General features: G+C 40.9%; 1 protein-coding gene across 7 annotated transcripts in view; it reads left to right on the top strand.

The window, feature by feature from the left end:
* The window catches only part of LOC126195834 (START domain-containing protein 10-like), a 131,553-nt gene extending 112,611 nt beyond the window's left edge, over positions 1–18,942 (top strand). For all 7 annotated transcript variants that reach the window (XM_049934510.1, XM_049934512.1, XM_049934513.1 and 4 more), the window contains one exon: positions 16,466–18,942. In XM_049934510.1, the coding sequence (XP_049790467.1) occupies positions 16,466–16,552 (87 nt within the window). In that variant the 3' untranslated portion in view covers positions 16,553–18,942. The remainder of the gene's footprint in view (positions 1–16,465) is intronic.
* The last annotated feature ends 4,253 nt before the right edge of the window (positions 18,943–23,195 follow it).

Genomic DNA, 23,195 nt, shown 5'->3' with positions numbered 1-23,195 from the left:
GACATTGATTGTCCTATAGACGACGCAATTAACCAATTTGCCAGGAAGAATAGGCAAATAGAATTCACCATTTAAGGAAGAGAAGCACAGTTGTAACTCTTTTATATCATAAGATGGCATTGTCTTGTACATGTGTATATCAGTTTAAATAAAACTTTGCATGTGACTTGATTGCAGTATTAAAGGAAACTGTGACATAAACTCATTTTCGGCCTCATAAGACTGTGGAGTTTGCAGCTCGTAGTCTCGTGATAGTGTTCTTGCTTCCCGCAGTTCGATTCCCGGTGAGGTCAGGGATTTTTCCTGCCTTGAGCTGACTGGGTGTTGTTGTGTCGTCTGTATCATCATCATCATCATCATCATCATCATCATTCATCTCCATTACAGTCAGAGGAAGGCAATGGCAGACCACCTCCACTAGGACCTTGCCTAGTACGGCGGTGCGGGTCTTCCGCATCATCCCCTACGCTCCTTGGAGTATGGGACATCATGATCATCATCATCATCACAATCAAGACTGTAGAATGAAGTCAAATTAATTTAGGCAATGCTGAGGGAATTAGACTGGAAAAGGTAGTAGATGAGTTTTACTATTTGGGCAAGCATGACAAGAAAAGCATTTATGAAAAAGAGGAATTTTTTGACACCAAATATAAATTTAAGTGTTAGAAGCCTTTTCTGAGGATATTTATCTGGACTGTAGCCTTCTACAGAAGTGAAACGTGGGTGATACAACAGTTCAGACAGAAAGAGGGTAGAAGCTTTTGAAACATTGTGCTACAGAAGAAAGCTGAAGATTGGATGGGTAGATCAAATAACTAATGAGGTGGTACTAAATGAAATTGGGAAAGGAAAGAAATATATGTCAGAACTTGACCAAAAGAAGGGATCAGTTAATAGGACATATCCTGAGGTGTCAATGAATAGTCAGTAATAAAACAACAACAATGAAAAAGTAAGTTCAAAAGGGAAAATAATTCAGGGGATTCTCCTGCTTGTAAGAGCTGAAGACCTAAAAGTAGACTGATGTAGTTTACCATGTGAGCCATTTAAAGTGGTATAAGATCTGAATGTATCAATAATAAACTAGTTTGTTGTCATCTGAGCCATACGTGCTGGAGGGCTGGTAAAGTCATTTAAGGGATTCTCCAACAGTTTAGAAGTCATTCTAATATTTTCTTAATTCCAGTTTCCGTCTATATCCCACCTAACCTATTTAATTCCAATTAACATTTTTCAGTGTACAGCCATTGTTGGAAACCTATCGAAGACAATCATACATAGTCTCAAGTCAAAACAGTGCCCCAAACATTGTTTTTACTTTAGACTGCATATAGAGCACCATCTTTAATTTGTATCTATTGGTGGCTGTATGACAAAACTTGTTATTTCCTTGAAATTAAAGATTTGGTATAGCCAGAAATTGGAATAAGAAATAAAAATATGTTGGTATACTCATGTGAAATTTGTTTTCTTTATTGACTTCAAATAATTTGTTCCATTTGTAAATCAGAGATTAGACTTAGCCATAATTTGTTCCCTCTATCTAACTATAAGACAAATTCAACAAACAGGCTGTAGGGACTGACGGCCTCAGCACTTTGGTCTCTTAGGACTTCACACGCATTTGAACAAATGGTCCTGCTGCTATTTCTTCTAATCCACCAATATGTGGAGTGTACCACCCGCAAGCTATATTTCAGTGTGATATGCTCGTGATTAAGTTAGGTATCCTCTACTAAGGAGTGATCAAAGATACTTTTAAAAGAATAACTTTACTAACAAAAGGAAACTCAGTTATAATGTTCTTGGATGAATATCCAACCAACTGCATACAACACAAATATCTGTAATGTGACATTGTCAGTAATGTGCCCACATGATGCATCCCAGAGTTGTGGCAGGCAATAACATGAAGATCTGGGACATTGTTGGACCGATACTGCTGGTGTACATCAGCTGATGTACTGCTGGTGAAGACCACTACGAACTGGGCTGGGTCTGCCGGCATGTAACGCCAAGATGAAAGTGTAGTACTGCCAGCAAATAACACTGGAACTATATCGCAGATGTGGCCAGACAGAACTGCTTGCACTACTGACTTGAGATGCATAACTTTCTTCTCACAGTGTGGCAGTGGCCTAAGTAGTCTGGAACAGATGGATATCCGTGTGGCACTGCGAGGACACGTGGTTGGGCGTAGCAAAATAGTACCCTGCTAACAGTGCTCTCTGCTGTGACAGGCGTGCTGCTTGTCAGCAAGGTTGGTGTCCCCAGATGCTGTGGAGGCGATGTGTAACACTGTGGTAAACAGCCCAGGCCATGCAAGGAAATGTCTTGGTGTTAATGAAAGCAATTTACCAGTGTCATCCTGACAGACTGGCCGACTGCATGACCTGTCTGATGTGTGGAGAAATTGACAACCAGGCGGATACAACATCCCTCGATTTGCGCCAAAGGGTGGTGGGGTTTCGGGTTCCGCTGGATAGGTCAGGAGGCCACTACACGCAGCAGGTGGCTACACGGGTAGCAGGGGTTGTGTGGTGTGGACTGGACGGTTTTTTAGGTTAGATGGCCACGGGCAAGTACAGAAAGGGCAACAGCCTCAAAGGGTGTGAGGCAAAGTCAGGACATGCGGGGACCAAGCAGCAATCGGTATTGTAATTGTAAACTGTCGAAGCTGCATTGGTAAAGTACCGGAACTTCAAGCACCGAAGCTGAAATCGTTATAGGTGCAGAAAGCTGGCTGAAGCCAGAGATAAATTCTGCCGAAATTTTTACAACGGCACAGGCGGTGTTTAGAAAGGATAGATTGCATGCAACCGGTGGTGGAGTGTTCGTCGCTGTTAGCAGTAGTTTATCCTGTATTGAAGTAGAAGTGGATAGTTCCTGTGCATTATTATGGGTGGAGATTACACTCAACAACCAAGCTAGATTAATAATTGGCTCCTTTTACCGACCTCCCGACTCGGCAGCATTAGTGGCAGAACAACTGAGAGAAAATCTGGAATGCATTTCACACAAATTTTCTCAGCATGTATTGTTTTAGGTGGAGATTTCAATTTACCAGATATAGACTGGGATACTCTGATGTTTAGGATGGGTGGTAGGGACAGAGCATTGAGTGACATTATAATGAGTGCACTATCCGAAAATTACCTCGAGCAATTAAACAGAGAACCGACTCGTGGAGATAACATCTTGGACCTACTGATAACAAACAGACCTGAACTTTTCGACTCTGTAAGCACAGATCAGGGAATCAGTGATCATAAGGCCGTTGCAGCATCCCTGAATATGGAAGTAAATAGGAATATAAAAAAAGGGAGGAAGGTTTATCTGTTTAGCAACAGTAATAGAAGGCAGATTTCAGACTACCTAACAGATCAAAACCAAAATTTCTGTTCCGACACTAGCAATGTTGAGTGTTTATGGAAAAAGTTCAAGGCAATGGTAAAATGCGTTTTAGACAGGTACGTGCCGATTAAAACTGTGAGGGATGGGAAAAACTCACCGTGGTTAAACAACAAAGTTAGGTAACTACTGAGAAAGCAAAGAGAGCTTCACTGAAAATTTAAACGCAGCCAAAACCTCTCAGACAAACAGAAGCTAAACAATGTCAAAGTTAGCATAAGGAGGGCTATGCATGAAGCGTTCAGTGAATTCGAAAGTAAAATTCTATGTACTGACTTGACAGAAAATCCTACGAAGTTCTGGTCTTATGTTAAATCAGTAAGTGGCTCGAAACAGCATATCCAAACACTCTGGGATGATGATGGCATTGAAACAGAGGATGACATGCGTAAAGCTGAAATACTAAACACCTTTTTCCAAAGCTGTTTCACAGAGGAAGACCGCACTGCAGTTCCTTCTCTAAATCCTCGCACAAACGAAAAAATGACTGACATTGAAATAAGTGTCCAAGGAATAGAAAAGCAACTAGAATCAACTTGCCCCCCCTTCTAACAGCCGTGTACCGCAAGTCTCTAGAGGATCGGAAGGTTCCAAATGATTGGAAAAGAGCACAGGTAGTCCCAGTCTTCAAGAAGGGTTGTCGAGCAGATGTGCAAAACTATAGACCTATATCTCTGACGTCGATCTGTTGTAGAATTATAGAACATGTTTTTTGCTCACATATCATGTTGTTTCTGGAAACCCAGAATCTAATCTGTAGGAATCAACATGGATTCCAGAAACAGCGATCGTGTGAGACCCAACTCGCTTTATTTGTTCATGAGACCCAGAAAATATTAGATACAGGCTCCCAGGTAGATGCTATTTTCCTTGACTTCCAGGAGGCGTTTGATACAGTTTCGCACTGTCGCCTGATAAACAAAGTAAGAGCCTACAGAATATCAGACCAGCTGTGTGGCTGGATTGAAGAGTTTTTAGCAAACAGAACACAGCATGTTGTTCTCGATGGAGAGACGTCTACAGACGTTAAAGTAACCTCTGGCATGCCACAGGGGAGTGTTATGGGACCATTGCTTTTCACTATATATATAAATGACCTAGTAGATTGTGTTGGAAGTTCCATGCGGCTTTTTTGCGGATGATGCTGTAATATACAGAGAAGTTGCAGCATTAGAAAATTGTAGCGAAATGCAGGAAGATTTGCAGCAGGTAGGCACTTGGTGCATTGAGTGGCAACTGACCCTTAACATAGACAAATGTAACATATTGCGAATACATAGAAAGAAGGAGCCTTTGTTGTATGGTTATATAATAGCGGAACAAACATTGGTAGCAGTTGCTTCTGTAAAATATCTGGGAGTATGCGTGCGGAACGATTTGAAGTGGAATGATCATATAAAATTAATTGTTGCTAAGGCGTGTACCAGGTTGAGATTCATTGGGAGAGTCCTTAGAAAATGTAGTCCATCAACAAAGCAGGTGGCTTACAAAACACTCGTTCGACCTATACTTGCGTATTGCTCATCAGTGTGGGATCCGTACCAGGTCGGGTTGACGGAGGAGATAGAGAAGATCCAAAGAAGAGCAGCGCATTTTGTCACAGGGTTATTTGGTAAGCGTGTTAGCGTTACGGAGATGTTTAGCAAACTCATGTATCAGACTGTGCAAGAGAGGCGCTCTGCATTGCAGTGTAGCTTGCTGTCCAGGTTTTGAGAGGGTGCGTTTCTGGATGAGGCATCGAATATATTGCTTCCCCCTACTTATACCTCCCGAGGAGATCACGAATGTAAAATTAGAGAGATTCGAACGTGCACGGAGGCTTTCCGGCAGTCGTTCTTCCCGCGAAACATTCACGACTGGAACCGGAAAGGGAGGTAATTACAGTGGCACGTAAGGTGCCCTCCGCCACACACCGTTGGTTGGCTTGCGGAATATAAATGTAGATGTAGATCTAGAAAAAGACAAGCCGCACTCTCGGCAGGAGGTAGCCAACTTCTAGAGCTAACTGTCCAGAGAACTGAAATGATACCCAGCACAGCCAGCAAAAGGAAAACATGTGCCCATGAACTGACCAGAAAAATACAAGAACTGAACAGAAACACTATGCATGTATAAGACATTGGAAAGTACATAGCTACTAAAGAAGAATGCAAGAGAGAATGGACAAGATTGCTGAGCGTGGGGCATAAGTTCCATGGCTTTTAAAACACTATAATATTATGGAGATTTTATAAAACTCTCAGTGCCAGGCACATGAAACTGCTGAAGTGAACCACTAATTAATACAAGAAAATGCTCCCAACGAGATAAGCATGCCATGTTGGTGTAGGGGAATGGCGACTGGCTTCCAGCACAGGCAGTAATGGGGAAGGGCTGGGTGTCGGTGAGAACTGCAATGAAACTTCTAAGAAGGCACTACCCAGGGCCTGGCAGAATACACGTCAGGATCAAGGGTCGTAGCACAAATGGTGAGACTAGTGGCTGGGCCGGAAACCGAAACTGGAGAGCATGCGGCAACACCAGTGGGAACTATGGGGCTGGCCGCAGGAATGATGATGATGATGGTGGCAGCTTTGACAGTGAGAGGATTGGCTGCAGCTGGTTGGCATGTGAACTTACTGATGAGACAGCTGGCATCAGCTTCAACAGGCCTGGTGACAGCAGGTGGGCTGGGCAAAACAGTGCCAATAGTGGCACAAAGATCAGCCTGACAGGTCATCAGTGGCAGACCTGGTGAGGACAGCTGAGACTGGGACAGCAGTGGGAGGGACAGACGAGACAGGTGGCAGTGGAGGCGACAGAATGCTCGATGACACCAGGTCCAGCTGCAAAAGGCCCGGCGACAGACGAACTGAAAATAAGACTGGTATCGTCACACAGAGGCTTGGCAATGACAGAAAGGCCAGGTAGGACAGGGCTGAGGATGTCTGGACTGACATCTTTGCAGACAGGCTTGGTGACAACACAGACTGGTCATGACACGGTTGGTAATGAGGAGACTGACGACATTGCTGATGTTGTCACACACAGGCTTGGCGATGGTACTAGGGCTGACCATGACAGGAGTGCCAGCCATGACAAGGCTGGTACCAACATGACTGATGCCACCAACGAGACAGGTGGCATCTGAAGGTGTCACAACACTGGCTGGGCTGAGAGTGATGGTACTGCCGCCACAGAACTCTGAGAACAAGACATGGAGTGCCACATGGCATGACAAGAACATTATAAACAACCTGACTGAAGGGTGGCCAGCTTGCCATACACAAAACTTATTATGCCTGCTTTGCACTCTGCTCATGAACAAGCTCACTCGAACACTATGAGAAAGACTGTCCGGCTTCAACTAAGGATGTGGCACACATGTTACTTGGCTGACTGACACAATGAAAATGTACACTTAACTGTTCCACCAACAAATCACAATCTAAGTTCTCCTTGCACGAGTTGAGGAAAAACTGACAACACAAATGAAAAATTTCAACACCCGCACTGCAAGAAAATGAGCACTGTGCTGCGTACGTTCAATGCCGTACAACATAAAAAGTAACTCCAACTATTGATGGTACAAGTGCCAGTCCTCTTTCTGACCGCTGAATACACAAAAAAGCAGCCCAGATGTGGTGGCTGCATCCCAATATGCTGCTATACTAGCCAAAACGTGAGTAAGCTGAGTTACCCTCTGTAACAACAGCTCTGACGAAAGACAGACATTATAATACACGTGAACATGCAAACTGTGTGTGAGAATACTGCCAGTGAATGAGAAACTTGAACCTTGCAGCACTGAAAACAACTTAGACCAGCAGCATGAACGAGAAGTCACACTGATACACATTAACTACTGAGAACCTCATCACATAGACTACAACTGTATCCCGGCAGAAGACATGGTGGTGTGACGAATACTGCCCTCTGACTGGGAGAACAGCCCTATCAAAACTAATTAGCACACAATGAACAATGTGAAAACAAAACTTACTCTGGCAAACAAATCAATAAACAGAGAAATGAGACCGAAATAGCACTGAAACATAAATACTGTGAGAGACGACAATGTGAAAACACACTTTTAACTTGTTGCCACTGAAGTTTGGCAGAAGAGAGGAAACAAGACAGCAACAACAGCAATATACTTTAACACCCATGGACACAGAGTTGTCCTCAGTAAAGCATCTTCGTACTGAAGACTGATTGATTGAAGATAATTTTGAAAGAACAAAATTACTGACAAAACAAAACTCAGTTATAATGTCCTTGGATGAATATCCACGCAGCTGCGTGCAACAGAAGTATCTCTCCTGTGAAGTTGTCAGTGATGTGCCCACATGACACACCCCGGAATCATGGTAGGCAGCGGCATGAAGTTCTGGGACGTTACTGGGCCAGTTCTGCCGGTGTATGACGGCTGACGTACTGCTGGTGAAGTTTGCTAAGGACTAGGCCGGGCCTACCAGCGTTTAACACTGATATGGGACTGCTAGTACTGCCAACTTGTAGTGCTATAACTGAACTGCTCATGCGGCTGTATGGAACTGCTTGTACTGCTGGCTTTAGGTGTAGGGAATAACTATCTTTTCACAGTCCGGCAGTGACCTAAAAAGGCGGGAGCAGATGGATATCCAGGTGGCACTGAGAGGGCACGTGACCGGGTGTAGGGAAATGGTTCCCTGCTAACATCATTCTGTGCTGTGACAGGTACACAGCATGTTGGCTAGGTTGGCACCCCTAGACACTGTGGAGGAAATGTTAAACTCTGTGTTAAGCAGTCCAGGTTATACAAGATGTTAAAAGGGGTTGGGTTGTTTTGGGGAAGGAGACCAGACAGCGAGGTTATCGGTCTCATCGGATTAGGGAAGGATGGGGAACGAAGTCAGCTGTACCCTTTGAAAGGAACCATCCCGGCATTTGCCTGGAGTTATTTAGGGAAATCACGGAAAACCTAAATCAGGATGGCCAGACACGGGATTGAACCATCGTCCTGCCGAATGCGAGTCCAGTGTCTAACCACTGCGCCACCTCGCTCGGTGATGTTAAAAGCCATTTACCAAAGTTCTACAGGTGGAGTGGCTGCTCACATGGTCTGCCTGGTGTGTGGAGGAAAGGATGGCCAGGCAGATATGGCATTTAAGTTCATAAATTTCAGTCTGCTTCCATTTTAATACTTTTGTTATCTAGTTGTATAGCATTCAGTGCACTGTGTCGTCTTAAAGCTGTACCAACATTCAGATCAAGTGTGGTTGTGTTCATTTATTCCTGGCAGTGAACGGGTAATGGGAGAATGCTGGGCTCTTGTAGTGGACTCTTCTACCACCTTGTTTTTCCTGGCAGAATATTGTCTGTATTGTCTCCTTTTCTCCATCTAGTACCATTAGATGATGTTCCTCTTCATTTATGTCCTGGTGTTATATTCTCAATCTGTACTTTGACAGTTGGAAACACATCTTTGTTTTGATCTTCTGGTCTTTCACAGCTGCAAAACTTGTAACGCAGTGTCCTCATTGGAAGCTTTTTGTATAGATGTAATGCACAATTTGAGCTCAATGGCAAGCTTCTTGATGTTATTGTAAGATACTGTACCTAAAAATTTTAAATCGTGGTCTGGTTTGATGAAGATATTGCTGCCTTTTTTTTATATATGACCTCTCAAGCAATATTTTCATACTGTTAATTTTTAGTCTTCTTTAGTTTTCTTTCACTTGCATTTTCCTTTTATACCCTATGCCCCCCCCCCCCCCCACACACACACACACACACGTGTGCCCTCACATGCAACCCCCCCCCCCCCATCTCCTCCCCCATGCACCCCCTTTACACACACACTTTTTAAAATGTCACACATGTGGCAGATATAAGATAAATTAGTGTAACTTGTGAAAAAAGCTGTTTCCTCATATAATGTGATCTTATTAATGTGTCTGTTGCTGACTGTATCCTACTCTTCAATGGACTGCAGAGTTTCTTTTGTATGAGGAACTATGGCACATTGGGGACATACGTGAGAGGCTTAACAATAATGTAAAACAGCTTTCTCATATGTAGTGTCGTTCATATGGTGGACTGCAAGGAATTGACAGTGTCATACCTATCCACCTTAGGGGACATCTTGAAGTTCTTTTCCCATTCTTGGAATTGGAAACTTGTAGTCCGCATATGGCTTGTTCCTGTGTTGGCAGTACGTAGTGTGTGTCATGAGTAATTCTCAGTAAACCCCATTTTAAACAATGGAAACCCCAGGTTGAAATATCATCAGTAAAAGGAAAAGGGTAGATTGCTACTCACTGTAAAGATGACACATTGAGTTGCAGACGGGTACAACCAAAAGACTGTTACACATTTAGCTTTCGGCCAAAGCCTTCTTCAGAAAAGAAAAAACATACGCACTCATTCACATAAGGAAGCACACCTCACACACACGACCTCCGTATCTGGCAGCTTGGACTGGAATGCAACTGTCGTGTTGAATGAAAACATCAATCTGGAGGGGCTGGGGAAGCGATAGCAGGGTATGAGTGGGGGAAGAGAAGGGCATTGTCTGCGGAGCATGCAGGGTCTAGACGGCAGTGTGAGAAGATTGCCACCAAGCTGAGCGTCAAGAGGCTGTGGGCCAGCGAGGTGTGACGAGTGGGTGGGGGAAGGGGAGTGCAGAAGGAGATGAACAGTGAAGGGGGAAGACGGGCATATGTGTTGGCAGAGGGTGGCATACAATGAGGGATGGAGATGTGAATAGGTAGGAGGTAATAGGACAGAGGGGCAGAACTGCTGAATGGAGGGTACGGGGACAGTAGTTACCAGGGGTTGAGGATGGAATAATTTCGGTGGTAGAGTATGTGTTGTAACAGTTCAGAAAAGTTGGTGGAGGGGAGATTCAAGGTGGCCCAGGTTGTGAAACAGCCACTGAAATTGAGCATTTTGTGTTCAGCTGTTTCATAGTCATACCAATATAAAAAGCTGTGCAGTAATTTCAGCAGAGATGGTATATAAAATGGCTGATTTCACAGGTGGCCTGGCTTTTAATAGGGTAGGATAAGTCTGTGACTGGCTTGGATTGGACATATCTTGCACTTAGGCCTTCCACAAGGATATGATCCCTGTGGCAAGGGATTGGGATTGGGGATGCCATAGGGATGATGAAGGATGTTATGAATATTGTGGAGGTTGGGTGGGGCCGACAGAACACAACTTTAGGAGGGTATCTTGGATAGGATGTCCCTCGTTTCAGGGCATCAATATAGGTAATCAAAGCAGTGACAGAGGATGGGATCCAGTTGATCCAGCATTGGGCTGTATTTTGTGACAAAGGAGACACTCCTTTGTAGCTTATTCTTGGAGATGGTGGGAGGCTTTGGGGTATGCGGGGAAATGGCACAGGATGTCTGTCTGCAGGCTAGGCCCGGGGCATAGTGTCTGCCTTTGAAGGCCTTGGTGAGCCCTTCAGCATTCTGGGGAAGGGAGTTCTTGTCACTGCAGATGGGCTGCTCCTAGTGGACATGATGTATGGGGGGAACTTTTTGGTGTGGGAGGGATGATAATGGTCGAAATGCAGGTACTGTTGGTGGTCAAAGAGCAGGAGGCCAATGCCCAGGAGTGTGGCACACTGAGATGAGGAGGATGAGGTGTGGACGATGGGAGAGAAGGTGTTGAGGTGAAGGAATGAGGATAGGGTGTCTAAGCCCTGAGTCCACATCATGAAAATATCATCTATGAACCTGAACCAACTAAGGGTTTCAAAGGAGAAGGAGTTGTGTGTTAGGATGCAGTTAGAAAGGTGTATGAGGAATTAGTAGTGAATTTGAAGTCTGAAGGATGTTGGGAAAGATAGTGTTCAATAGGGCATGAGGGATGTTGGTGTATGGGAAAGTGGGAGAATCTCTGACTGCAGGTACAATGATTGGTCAGGATTTGTGTTATGGTTGTGTATGGCTGTCCTTTCTTCTATTGAAAGGTTATTGTTCTTAGGAAGAGACTAGGGAAAGATGGCGAGGCAAGGTTGGAGGTAAGGAATTCCTGGAATGTGACTAGGGTGTGGTTTGTGTGTGTGTGTGGGGGGGGGGGGAGGGAGGGGGGGGGAGGAATCACAGTTGGGTGGTGTTATATACTGAGAGAGGCAGGGTTCAGTGTTGGGACTAGGTTGGCTTTGATCAGAGGGATGGGTGGCAAAGAAATGTTTCCATTGCAGGGATCAGGAGAAGGAGAGTTGGTTTAATTTGGGTGTAGGGCTAAAAGTGAGGCCTTTGGATAGAACTTAAATTTCTGTTGGGCTGAGGACTTTGCTGGAGAGGTCAGCAACAATGTTTTGGCTCTGAATTTAGTAGTGTTGGTAGGGAGCTTTGGGGGATGTGACAAGTTGGAGAGGTCAGATGGGCAGGGTTTGGGTGCTATGAGGGATTAACAAGGAGGAACACTGTTGGTAGGATAGGGGTTGAATAGTGGTGCCCAAAGATGGCAGGAGGTTGTCAGCACGTTGGATAATTTATGGAGGTGATGTCTGGAACACTCCTCCATGTGCTAGAGAGCAAGGGATTAAGTTTCAGAGATGTGTTGTATGTAGTAGGGATTGCATAATAGCAGTATCTTGCAGAGGAAGCAGAGGTGGTCCTGGTATGCCTGTGCCAAGGAGATGTGTTTTTGCAGAGCCAGGTTTGTGAGGATCAGAGATATGCAGAATCTGAAAAGGCAAAGGTCATTGTGAAAGGAGGAGTAGGATCAAAAGAAGCAATTTTATGTTTAGGCTGTTGGGAAAGGGGAGAATTCCATGGTTTAAGCAAAATTTACAGAACAGGATGTGAGACTTGGTTTTAGCCATAGAATGGAATACTTTTCTGAATTGATGGAGCAGTGGTATATTGTGGCAGGGATGGCATAGGGGAAACGGAAATGACAACGCAGAATTGCGCGGGTGAAGGTGTTAGGTGGTTGTGAGGGGAGCTGTATAACAGAAAAGATGCATAAGAGATACATAAAGAAACACAAAAACATACACATGAAACCACTTAATAATGTGTGCAGATATGTAAAAATCTTACAGAAACATCAGAGAAAAGGAACGTATGATGCATGGGGGTATGGGAAAACCCAGGTGCAAGACCTGCCCAATCCATCCACCCACTCTGCTGCAATCATTGCACTGCTTTCTGTATCATCACTATCACATAACTTACACAATCCAAGTAGTGCACAGTAGGAAAGTTGTATGGAGGCATTTGCGGTGACATCTCATGTCAATGATAGGAGCACATCATAATGTAATATGTTTACATCCAGTGTAAATATTGTGTGTGAATTGTAGGTGTACGTATGATTCATTATGTATTGGAGGCTGTCTGAGGTGGCACAGGTAAATGAAAAACCCTTCATGATATGCATTTTCAGCTCATGTTACAGCACTCATCTTTAGAAGGTTAGTACACACTGTTATGCACCGTTGAGACTCAGTGCCACAGTACTTTGATGTGGACTGCTTATGATAGACTTCTTCGCCATGCCACACAAAGAATCATGTCCACATCTAGGTTTGATTCAAGGACAGCAGAAAGCTGAAAGTAGAGTCATCAAGTGAGCTGCTGAAAAAGCATACTGTATGAAAATGGAGCAAAGTTGCTGAAGTAGTTTTTCAGAAAATGTTTTACTTGTAACACAAAAAATAAAATACCACATAGTTCAGATCCACATGTTTTTTCTATACAGAATTGTTTTCAAACAATTACAGGGAAACAGTTGGGTAAAAATATTTCATTATTTCAAATTGTAAGTCTCACCTAAAAGCCTGACGATGAGGTGGTTATATTTTCGTTATTGGTCATATTTATTACAAAAGTTGAGTGACTCACTGCCCATTGTTTGAAGAACTTGCAGTGAATTAGAGGTGCATATTTTGACTGGTATTCTGAGGGAAGCAGAAACGGGCAGTCTGAAGTTAATGCTAGGTTAAAAGCCAGAGTGGGAATTAGATCCCACCATGTTTTTGGTTTGCAGTCACATGGTCTATTGCTAGACCACCATACCAGGTGTGAATTAGATCCCACCTGCCGAGTTCTCGAGGCCCTGCTGTTCCCTTCCGTCGCTGTGGCCATTCACTAGGTGACAATGGTATAGTTTTCACAACTTAATTTTAATTCATCATAATTCAGACAGTTTGTACAAAATATTTATAAATTATGTATAAAAATCTTCTTCCTGAGTTAGTATACCTACTCTGAGATTAGCCTTTACAAATGTCTGCTTGTGTCTGTGTATGTGCGGATGGATATATGTGTGTGTGTGTGCGCGAGTGTATACCTGTCCTTTTTTCCCCCTAAGGTAAGTCTTTCCACTCCCGGGATTGGAATGACTCCTTACCCTCTCCCTTAAAACCCACATCCTTTCGTCTTTCCCTCTCCTTCCCTCTTTCCTGATGAAGCAACCGTTGGTTGCGAAAGCTTCAGTTTTGTGTGTTTGTTTGTGTGTCTATCAACCTGCCAGTGCTTTCGTTTGGTAAGTCACATCATCTTTGTTTTTAGATATAATCTGAGATTAATTTGCACATATAGACAGACTGAACAAGTGACTTACTGTTAGATTTGTATATACAGAGATCACCTAACCATGTGTATCTTTTCATTTCAGAGTGTTCAGAGATAGTGGGAGGATGCCATTCCATGTTTGGTTGGGGCATATGCTAATGTAGTTCAGGAAAAAATGTGCCAGTGATTGAAACATAGGTTCCACAGATTAAATGTTGTATGATGATTCTCTTTAGAAACATATCTCACTTGTTAAAAAGAAGTTGATAAGCTTTAATAGGTTATCAAATACAGTGTTGTAACTGCTTGAACTGTTCTTTCTGATTTGTTTTATTATGCATACTGAATATTTTGTACAAGAAGATAACTTATTTTCCTCACTGTCATATGAATGTCGTACTTGCTGACTAATCTCTTATACTTCAGGGCGGGAATGATTGCTGATGTCCGTCGTAGCTATTTTTTCATGCTGTGTGCCTTCTGAGTCTAGTTTTTCAGCTGTTCAGATCATTATTACATTATGTTGTTGTTGTTGTGGTCTTCAGTCCTGAGACTGGTTTGATGCAGCTCTCCATGCTACTCTATCCTGTGCAAGCTTCTTCATCTCCCAGTTCCTACTGCAACCTACATCCTTCTGAATTTGCTTAGTGTATGCATCTCTTGGTCTCCCCCTACGATTTTTACCCTCCACGCTGCCCTCCAATACTAAATTGGTGATCCCTTGATGCCTCAGAACATGTCCTACCAACCGATCCCTTCTTCTGGTCAAGTTGTGCCACAAACTCCTCTTCTCCCCAATCCTGTTCAGTACCTCCTCATTAGTTATGTGATCTACCCATCTAATCTTCAGCATTCTTCTGTAGCACCACATTTCGAAAGCTTCTATTCTCTTCTTGTCCAAACTATTTATCGTCCATGTTTCACTTCCATACATGGCTACACTCCATACAAATACTTTCAGAAAAGACTTCCTGACACTTAAATCTATACTCGATGTTAACAAATTTCTCTTCTTCAGAAACGCTTTCCTTGCCATTGCCAGTCTACATTTTATATCCTCTCTACTTCGACCATCATCAGTTATTTTGCTCCCCAAATAGCAAAACTCCTTTACTACTTTAAGTTTCTCATTTCCTAATCTAATACCCTCAACATCACCCGACTTAATTCGACTACATTCCATTATCCTCGTTTTGCTTTTGTTGATGTTCATCTTATATCCTCCCTTCAAGACACCATCCATTCCATTCAACTGCTCTTCCAAGTCCTTTGCTGTCTCTGACAGAATTACAATGTCATCGGCGAACCTCAAAGTTTTTATTTCTTCTCCATGGATTTTAATACCTACTCCGAATTTTTCTTTTGTTTCCTTTACTGCTTGCTCAATATACAGATTGAATAACATCGGGGAGAGGCTACAACCCTGTCTTACTCCCTTCCCAACCACTGCTTCCCTTTCCTGTCCCTCGACTCTTATAACTGCCATCTGGTTTCTGTACAAATTGTAAATAGCCTTTCGCTCCCTGTATTTTACCCCCGCCACCTTTAGAATTTGAAAGAGAGTATTCCAGTCAACATTGTCAAAAGCTTTCTCTAAGTCTACAAATGCTAGAAACGTAGGTTTGCCTTTCCTTAATCTTTCTTCTAAGATAAGTCGTAAGGTCAGTATTGCCTCACGTGTCCCAGTATTTCTACGGAATCCAAACTGATCTTCCCCGAGGTCGGCTTCTACCAGTTTTTCCATTCGTCTGTAAAGAATTCGTGTTAGTATTTTGCAGCTGTGGCTTATTAAACTGATTGTCAACACCTGCTTTCTTTGGGATTGGGATTATTATATTCTTCTTGAAGTCTGAGGGTATTTCGCCTGTTTCATACATCTTGCTCACCAGATGGTAGACTTTTGTCAGGACTGGCTCTCCCAAGGCCGTCAGTAGTTCCAATGGAATGTTGTCTACTCCGGGGGCCTTGTTTCGACTCAGGTCTTTCAGTGCTCTGTCAAACTCTTCACGCAGTATCGTATCTCCCATTTCATCTTCATCTACATCCTCTTCCATTTCCATAATATTGTCCTCAAGTACATCGCCCTTGTATAGACCCTCTACATACTCCTTCCACCTTTCTGCTTTCCCTTCTTTGCTTAGAACTGGGTTTCCATCTGAGCTCTTGATGTTCATACACGTGGTTCTCTTATCTCCAAAGGTCTCTTTAATTTTCCTGTAGGCAGTATCTATCTTACCCCTAGTAAGATAAGCCTCTACATCCTTACATTTGTCCTCTAGCCATCCCTGCTTAGCCATTTTGCACTTCCTGTCGATCTCATTTTTGAGACGTTTGTATTCTTTTTTGCCTGCTTCATTTACTGCATTTTTATATTTTCTCCTTTCATCAATTAAATTCAATATTTCTTCTGTTACCCAAGGATTTCTACATTAAACTTTTTGAAACTTTGCTAACAGTTCTAAATGACAAAATTTTTCTGCTATTGCAGATTTTATTTAATTTATTTATTTATTGTATGGTGTTTGTGTGATTTATTTGCTGTTTTTCAGTGTGTCATTTCAACATTGGAAGCTTCTGTGAGAAATAAGGATGGATGCACGTTTGATGAGCAGTGCGACTTACATTCAAAGCATTAGTTGATCTCATTTACTGTGATGTTCAGAATTTACAGGAACTTTATACATTCATCAAAGAAAAATGAAGATGTTCTTCCTTTTCAAAAGTATTGATATAAATAATATTACATTGTTCTTCCTGCACATTTTTGTGCGTTTTGTAAAGCAGTTGACAGTTGCTGCAAATGTACTTGAGGAGTTAATTGGTGCTATTGTAATATCATTGTTATGTTGTTTCTACCACAGCATTGCAGTTTTGTAAGTAAGTGGCATTTCATCTACTGATGAATTGTCAGAAGTAGATTTTGTTGGCAAATTTTTACTTTTTTTCCATAAAATTTGTAGCTTGTATAAAGTATACTTTAGGGCAGTAATATTTTACTTCTTGATCAGCTATTGCCAAAAACATGCACAACATGTGCAATGAGCTAACAGTATTTTTATTCAATAAGTAGCTTAGTATTTAGCAAACAGACTAGTCTTGCACCAAATTTATTACAGATGACATGTTTCTTGCATTGCATCTGAAGTTCAGTAATATTGCCTATAAATATATATTAAGAATGTTATTTAAATTACACTGTTCCTAGTGAAGAAAAGCACGTCAGTAATTTTTAAGTTTGTTTTCTTTTCTCTGTGTTTTCCATTTTATTTTCACCAAAGAAATTGAGGCAAATGTCCGTATATATGTTACAAGTGAGAAGCAGAAGTAATTAAAGATTTTTTTTTTTTTTGTGACTGTATAGACTGAACTTGCATTATTCGTCTGTTTTCTATGAGAAATTGTGTGAAACGCACATTTGTAGCTCATTTTACAATTTAAAATGTTAATGTATTATTAAAAGATTAAAAAGTTGTACTTTATTTTGTATACATGGTACAAATCATGACAGATGTGATATACTGTGTTATTTACGTGAATACAGATTATTGTATGAATATTTTATCTGATCTGAGAAAGTAATATTTCAATAGTTATGAAGCATTGTCACCTACATTTTTTGATAATATGTTATGTGTAGTTGGTTGTTGTTAATGATGTTATGAAGACTTAAAATTTGGAGAACTCGTGTTGTTGAAATATGGAAATAAACAAACAGGTTTTCCTGGTTGTAAATGTACATTCCCAATGTTCAGAACCAGATGAAGAGTGGGCTGTGCCTTACCTACCACAAGTCATTATTTAATTATTTGTTACTATTTTCTTATATTTATTACCATCACGTATTATTTTGGTTTTGTCTTCTAGGGAGGCCTCAAATTATAAAAAAAGTTACAGATATGTTAAAATTGTCATCTTGTTTTTAGATAACGGCGAAGTGTGTCATGGTAATGGATAAATGCTTCCTACTCCATGCCCTCTGATTTCTTTTATTTGCCATCACATCAGTGGCAATGTGATAAAGTTACTTAACTGAGAATACTGCTGTTTAGAAGTAATGCCTATAATGAGTGTTCTTGTGGTGAGAATGGAAGTTGTAACATGAGCAATAAATATAAAAGTTAAATTTCAGTGAATACTTCATTAATCTTGGTAGAAGAGGAAGGGGTGCAGACAAAGATGGAAGAAGTTATGCATATTAGTAAGGTTAAAACTGTCTGAAACTTTTTTACATGTCACTATAGAAATAAAAAAGAAAAAATTATGCCATTGGCATAACTCTCATTCTCATGGTTTGTAGTCTAAGGTTTTGCATATTTGAAAGAAAAGAAGTGTCTGCTTTTGTACTGGTGAGTGGGCCATTCTCTTACATCTCAAGTTTTTGTTTCACTTCAACATTTACTGCTGTAATGTACTGATACACTTGTAATTCGAGACAGTTCCTTTTTATTCAGGGATATATTACAAAATTTAATGAGAAGCACATAGGTATAGCTTACTTACTTCAGGTACTTATTTAATTAATGACATAAAATATCACCTTAAATCATTTTTATCTGATTTTAGTATGGATCTAGGACAGTATAAGTATCAGCTACCAATGTACAGAGAATCATTGGAGCTCTGCTAATGCAAGTGAAGACCAAATGATCTTAAAATAGAGTTAATCTATACAATAAGTTCTCCAAGCAAAGAGGAAGATATGTAGTGAGTGAAACTGATGTTATTTAAATGCAGTGTATATTTCTTTAATTCTTGCAAGTTAAGTAAGTGAAAATCACATTAACATTTCAGTTACAAGTAATTCTCACTCCCTCTCCTAGCCCTCTCTCAATTAATTGATAGAGGTTGTATGATGAAACTGCTATCTTGATCAAAGATAGAATTAACTTCAAGTTAAATAATTGTAAAATTGGTTTTGGTGAAGATTGTAACAAGATTTCATGTGAAGTAAGAAACAATCATTCATGTATGGTTTACAATTTCTTGTTGAATTGTGCTCTTGTTTGAAACGTAATGACAAATAAACATGGAGATAAGAAATCAAGTTTTCACAGTCATTGTTCAAGTAAACTAATGCTCATTATAGATTCCTTCCCAGTTTTAGCAGTACTTGAAAGTATTCTTATCTTTCTTTTTATCAACTGTTTGATGTTAGGAAAACACTTTTTTACCTTCATTTTATAACAGATCTCCTAAATTTGTCTTTTTCCACAATTCTGAAATTATGAAAACATATTAAGTCTCCTCTCAAAACAGATACAAATTTTAAAATTCACAGATACAAATCAGTTACAAATGTCATTGTTACTCATGATCTTTTCTTTCATTTTTAGGTTTCAGTACTTTAGTCAGTAAAAACGAAACAGGATTACTTTGTTGTCTGCCTGCGTGCCTGCCTGTTCAGTTGTTAAAAATCCTTTTTCTCAGGAATGAGTAGGCATATCAGGTTGAAATGTATGTCACATATTAAGGTGTATTGCCACTTAAAGCTTCTAAGTCAGTGCAATCAAAAGATATGGCCATTTATGTCATAACTCACAAACTTGCCCTTTTCCTCTCTCTCTCTCTCTCTCTCTCTCTCTCTCTCTCTCTCTCTCTCTCATGACATTATGCAGTTTGAACATTTTAAGTCAGATAAATTTTTGGACAGCCCACTAAACACCCGCTACGGGTTGTCAGACTATGCATCTGATAGTATACAAGTTCAGGGACAGTGACATAGATGTGATTTCTGTCAGAATGGGTTAATAGAGATTAGGGATGGGAAATGAGAGCCCATGTCGTGAGATGCTTGAGAACTTCATGAGTTGTTTCCTATGAAGCATGCCTCATGACACAAGACTGTAAGCACACTTCTGACTTAACAACACCTTGCTGCACTGAGTGTCTGAGGATGACAACAGGTTGGACTCATGTGGAATGTGCCGGTAGCACGAGTTATTAGCAGAAGTATGGCGTCCTATTCACAATGAATAGTACAAGTGCAGTCTGGTAGGCATGCGACATCAAACCTACATGGGAAGGTAAGCCTTTTCTATTTCAGTATATCATCCATTTTTTCTTATAAGAAAGACCCTTCCCCAAATCTGATGCTGTACGAATAACAGATGCATCACAATGTGCAATTGAAATGGTGCAGCAACTGGAAACATACTACGAAGTTGAAGTATGCAGGACGGTATGATTCTTGTGGACAAAACATCTAAATTGCACACAGATTCAGTCTGAAATTCAGGCTGTATACGGACCAAATGCAAATCGTGTCCAGCCATAGTGAAATAGTGCCAACAGTTTGACGAAGGCTGCTGATCAGGAGGTTTCGATCTTATAGCATGCAATATCCATGTTTTTCACAAGCTGAAAGAACAAGCAAGAGGAAAATGTGTTTCCAACAATGAGGACATTCACACAGTGATTCTCAAACATATTTGTGACCTGTAAGTGGGTGTCTGTAGTCAAGTAATTTAATGATTGGTAGAGCACTCCAGTGGTTGTTTACTAAGACCAGGTGACTGTTGAAAAATAGTGTCATGTGTCTGTGTCACTTTGAAATGTACTGCAGCAGTCAATAAGTTACCTCAGCTACGATAACAATGTGTCCCCTTGTATTTATGCAGGAATTGCCGATACTGATAATATGTTACTTATTTCCAGGGGATGAAAGGTTTTTTTAAACATGTTCTTTAGGGATCAAACATTTTGATGATGTTTTACTAAGTATGGCACAGATTAGACAGGTTTTCTTTGTAGGAGCCTCATGCAATGACTGCCTTATCAACTTCCACTCAGTCCTCACACACACTGATAAAGGGAAGACCTCAGAAAAGGCCAACTGATTCAGCCCATATTTGGTATGTTGCTTGTCTACAACCCAAAATAAAAGTCTAAGATATTTTGTCTGAACACTCCTCCATGTTTGAGGAAACCACCCTTAAAGTATATTATGTGTAATTGTGTCAAAATTGATGGAATCAATAGATAATTGAAAACTGAGCCTTTTTTGACAACATATAGGAGGTCCGCAAATGCATATTTTCCTGGAAATGAAGAAAAGAAAGTATTGTAACTGTCACATACGTACACACAAGGTATACACTGTTCAACTAAAGACCCGCTAGCATAGTGACCAGGGCATCTGGTTGGGGAGCAGAGAATGTGTGTACAATTCCCAGATGTATCCAGCAGTTTGTATTTTTTCTGCATTGAATTTGGTAGTAATAGGAGGGTTAAAGTAAGTGAGTCAATAAGAAGTTATAACAATATGAATATAATAGAGGGAAACATTCCACGTGGGAAAAATATATCTAAAAACAAAGATGATGTAACTTACCAAACGAAAGCGTTGGTATGTTGATAGAGACACTAACAAACACAAACACACACACAAAATTCAAGCTTTTGCAACCAACGGTTGCTTCATCAGGAAAGAGGGAAGGAGAGGGAAAGGCGAAAGGATGTGGGTTTTAAGGGAGAGGGTAAGGAGTCATTCCAATCCCGGGAGCGGAAAGAGTTACCTCAGGGGGGAAAAGGTACAGGTATACACTTGCTCGCTCGCGCGCGCCCACACACACACACACACACACACACACACACACACACACACACACACACACCCTTTCGTCTTTCCCTCTCCTTCCCTCTTTCCTGATGAAGCAACCGTTGCTTGCGAAAGCTTGAATTTTGTGTGTGTGTTTGTGTTTGTTAGTGTCTCTATCAACATAACAACGCTTTCGTTTGGTAAGTTACATCATCTTTGCTTTTAGAAGTTATAACAAGATAGACAAATTTCTCAAGCGACTTGGATTATTAAAGTATTCAAGTTTTAAGTCTCATTCTATGAAAATAATTCTGAGTAAGACTGCTGCAAAGATGAGTATTCCCCTTGTTGCAATTGGTAGTATACATGAAATAATGTGTATGTGCATGACACAATATTGCATCCTAGCATATGGAAAATTGTTGCCCAGAGTTTTCCTGTGTTTATAGGAAACTGATGATTAATTTTGTCCCGAATGTATAGAAGAGGCCAGTCTTATAACAGACTCATTGAAATATATTTATTTCATTTACGCCAAATCTGGGAAATTGACAAATTCAGTTTACAAAATGTATCTTGAGAACATTGTAAATCCATATGTTGGTGATAATGAGTTTTGTCTGATATTGGATTACTGGAGGGGACAAACTAATGCTGCTGTGTGTGGTAGCATGTTTATAGATGACGAAGATCAACTAACTTGCTCAATAGAAGTAATACCAGCAAATAGCACATCTACGCGTCAGCCTTGTGATGTTTATTTTTATCGCCAAGTTAAAAACTTCATTTTAAGACATCAAAATTGCAATCTGCTGCTAGAAACACAGCAGAATTTGGACCACTGTGTGGATAAAATAACGGTACACAGCATATTTCATGATCAACTTTTAGCAACAATTTTTCAGGAAATGTTATATGTATAGCATGTGTCGAAACTAATTTTCAAAAAAGAAATATTTTAAAATGCAAACATCTGTTTTCTGCCAAAATTTTGGAAGGAATGATGTAGTTCCGTGAAGATTGCATTCATCAGATGTTGTTGGTGCTGAGAGTGCATTTGTTTCGAACAGTTATATGAGAAGTACCGTGTGTGTAGTTGTTCGAAGGAAACAGGGCATGTAACAGAGTGAGTGAAAGAGCCATTGTAGAGTGACCTGGATTAAATTGTTAATTAGTTCCTTACTAATTCATGTTGTTTGAGAAATTTAGTTGCCTACCTTGTTATTCCACACTGACTTACTTACCTTACTAATCTTCCTATTACTACCAAATTTGGGAGAAAAAACCCTGTAGAACCCACGTGGAAACTGAACACAGTTTCTCTGCTCTCCAGCAGCCTTAGTTGATACACCAGCACTGCTTATAATGAGTTGCACTTACGTTACTTGTACATAAGAGGCAGTTGTAAAAATTTCTTTCCTTTATTTGAGGAAAATATGCATTTGTGGAGCCGAGGAGCATGGCAAAGGGTAATCCTATTCTACCAGTTGTTAGGTTTTCTTCCTGTTCCATTCACGTATGAAGCACTTGAAGAATAATGGTTTGAATCTCTCTCTCTCTCTCTCTCTCTCTCTCTCTCTGTGTGTGTGTGTGTGTGTGTGTGTGTGTGTGTGTGTGTACGCGCACATGCACTCAGTAATTATTCTAGTCTTAAGTTCACAAGCCCTACATGAGTGATACGTAAGGGATTGTAGTATATTCCTAGGTTAATCATTTAAAGCTGGTTCGTGAAACTTTGTTAA

Source organism: Schistocerca nitens, chromosome 7 (assembly GCF_023898315.1).
Source record: "Schistocerca nitens isolate TAMUIC-IGC-003100 chromosome 7, iqSchNite1.1, whole genome shotgun sequence".
Taxonomy (NCBI): Eukaryota; Metazoa; Arthropoda; class Insecta; order Orthoptera; family Acrididae; genus Schistocerca; species Schistocerca nitens.
The sequence above is the reverse complement of the archived record's forward strand: the minus strand, read 5'-3'. Positions and strand labels throughout refer to the sequence as shown.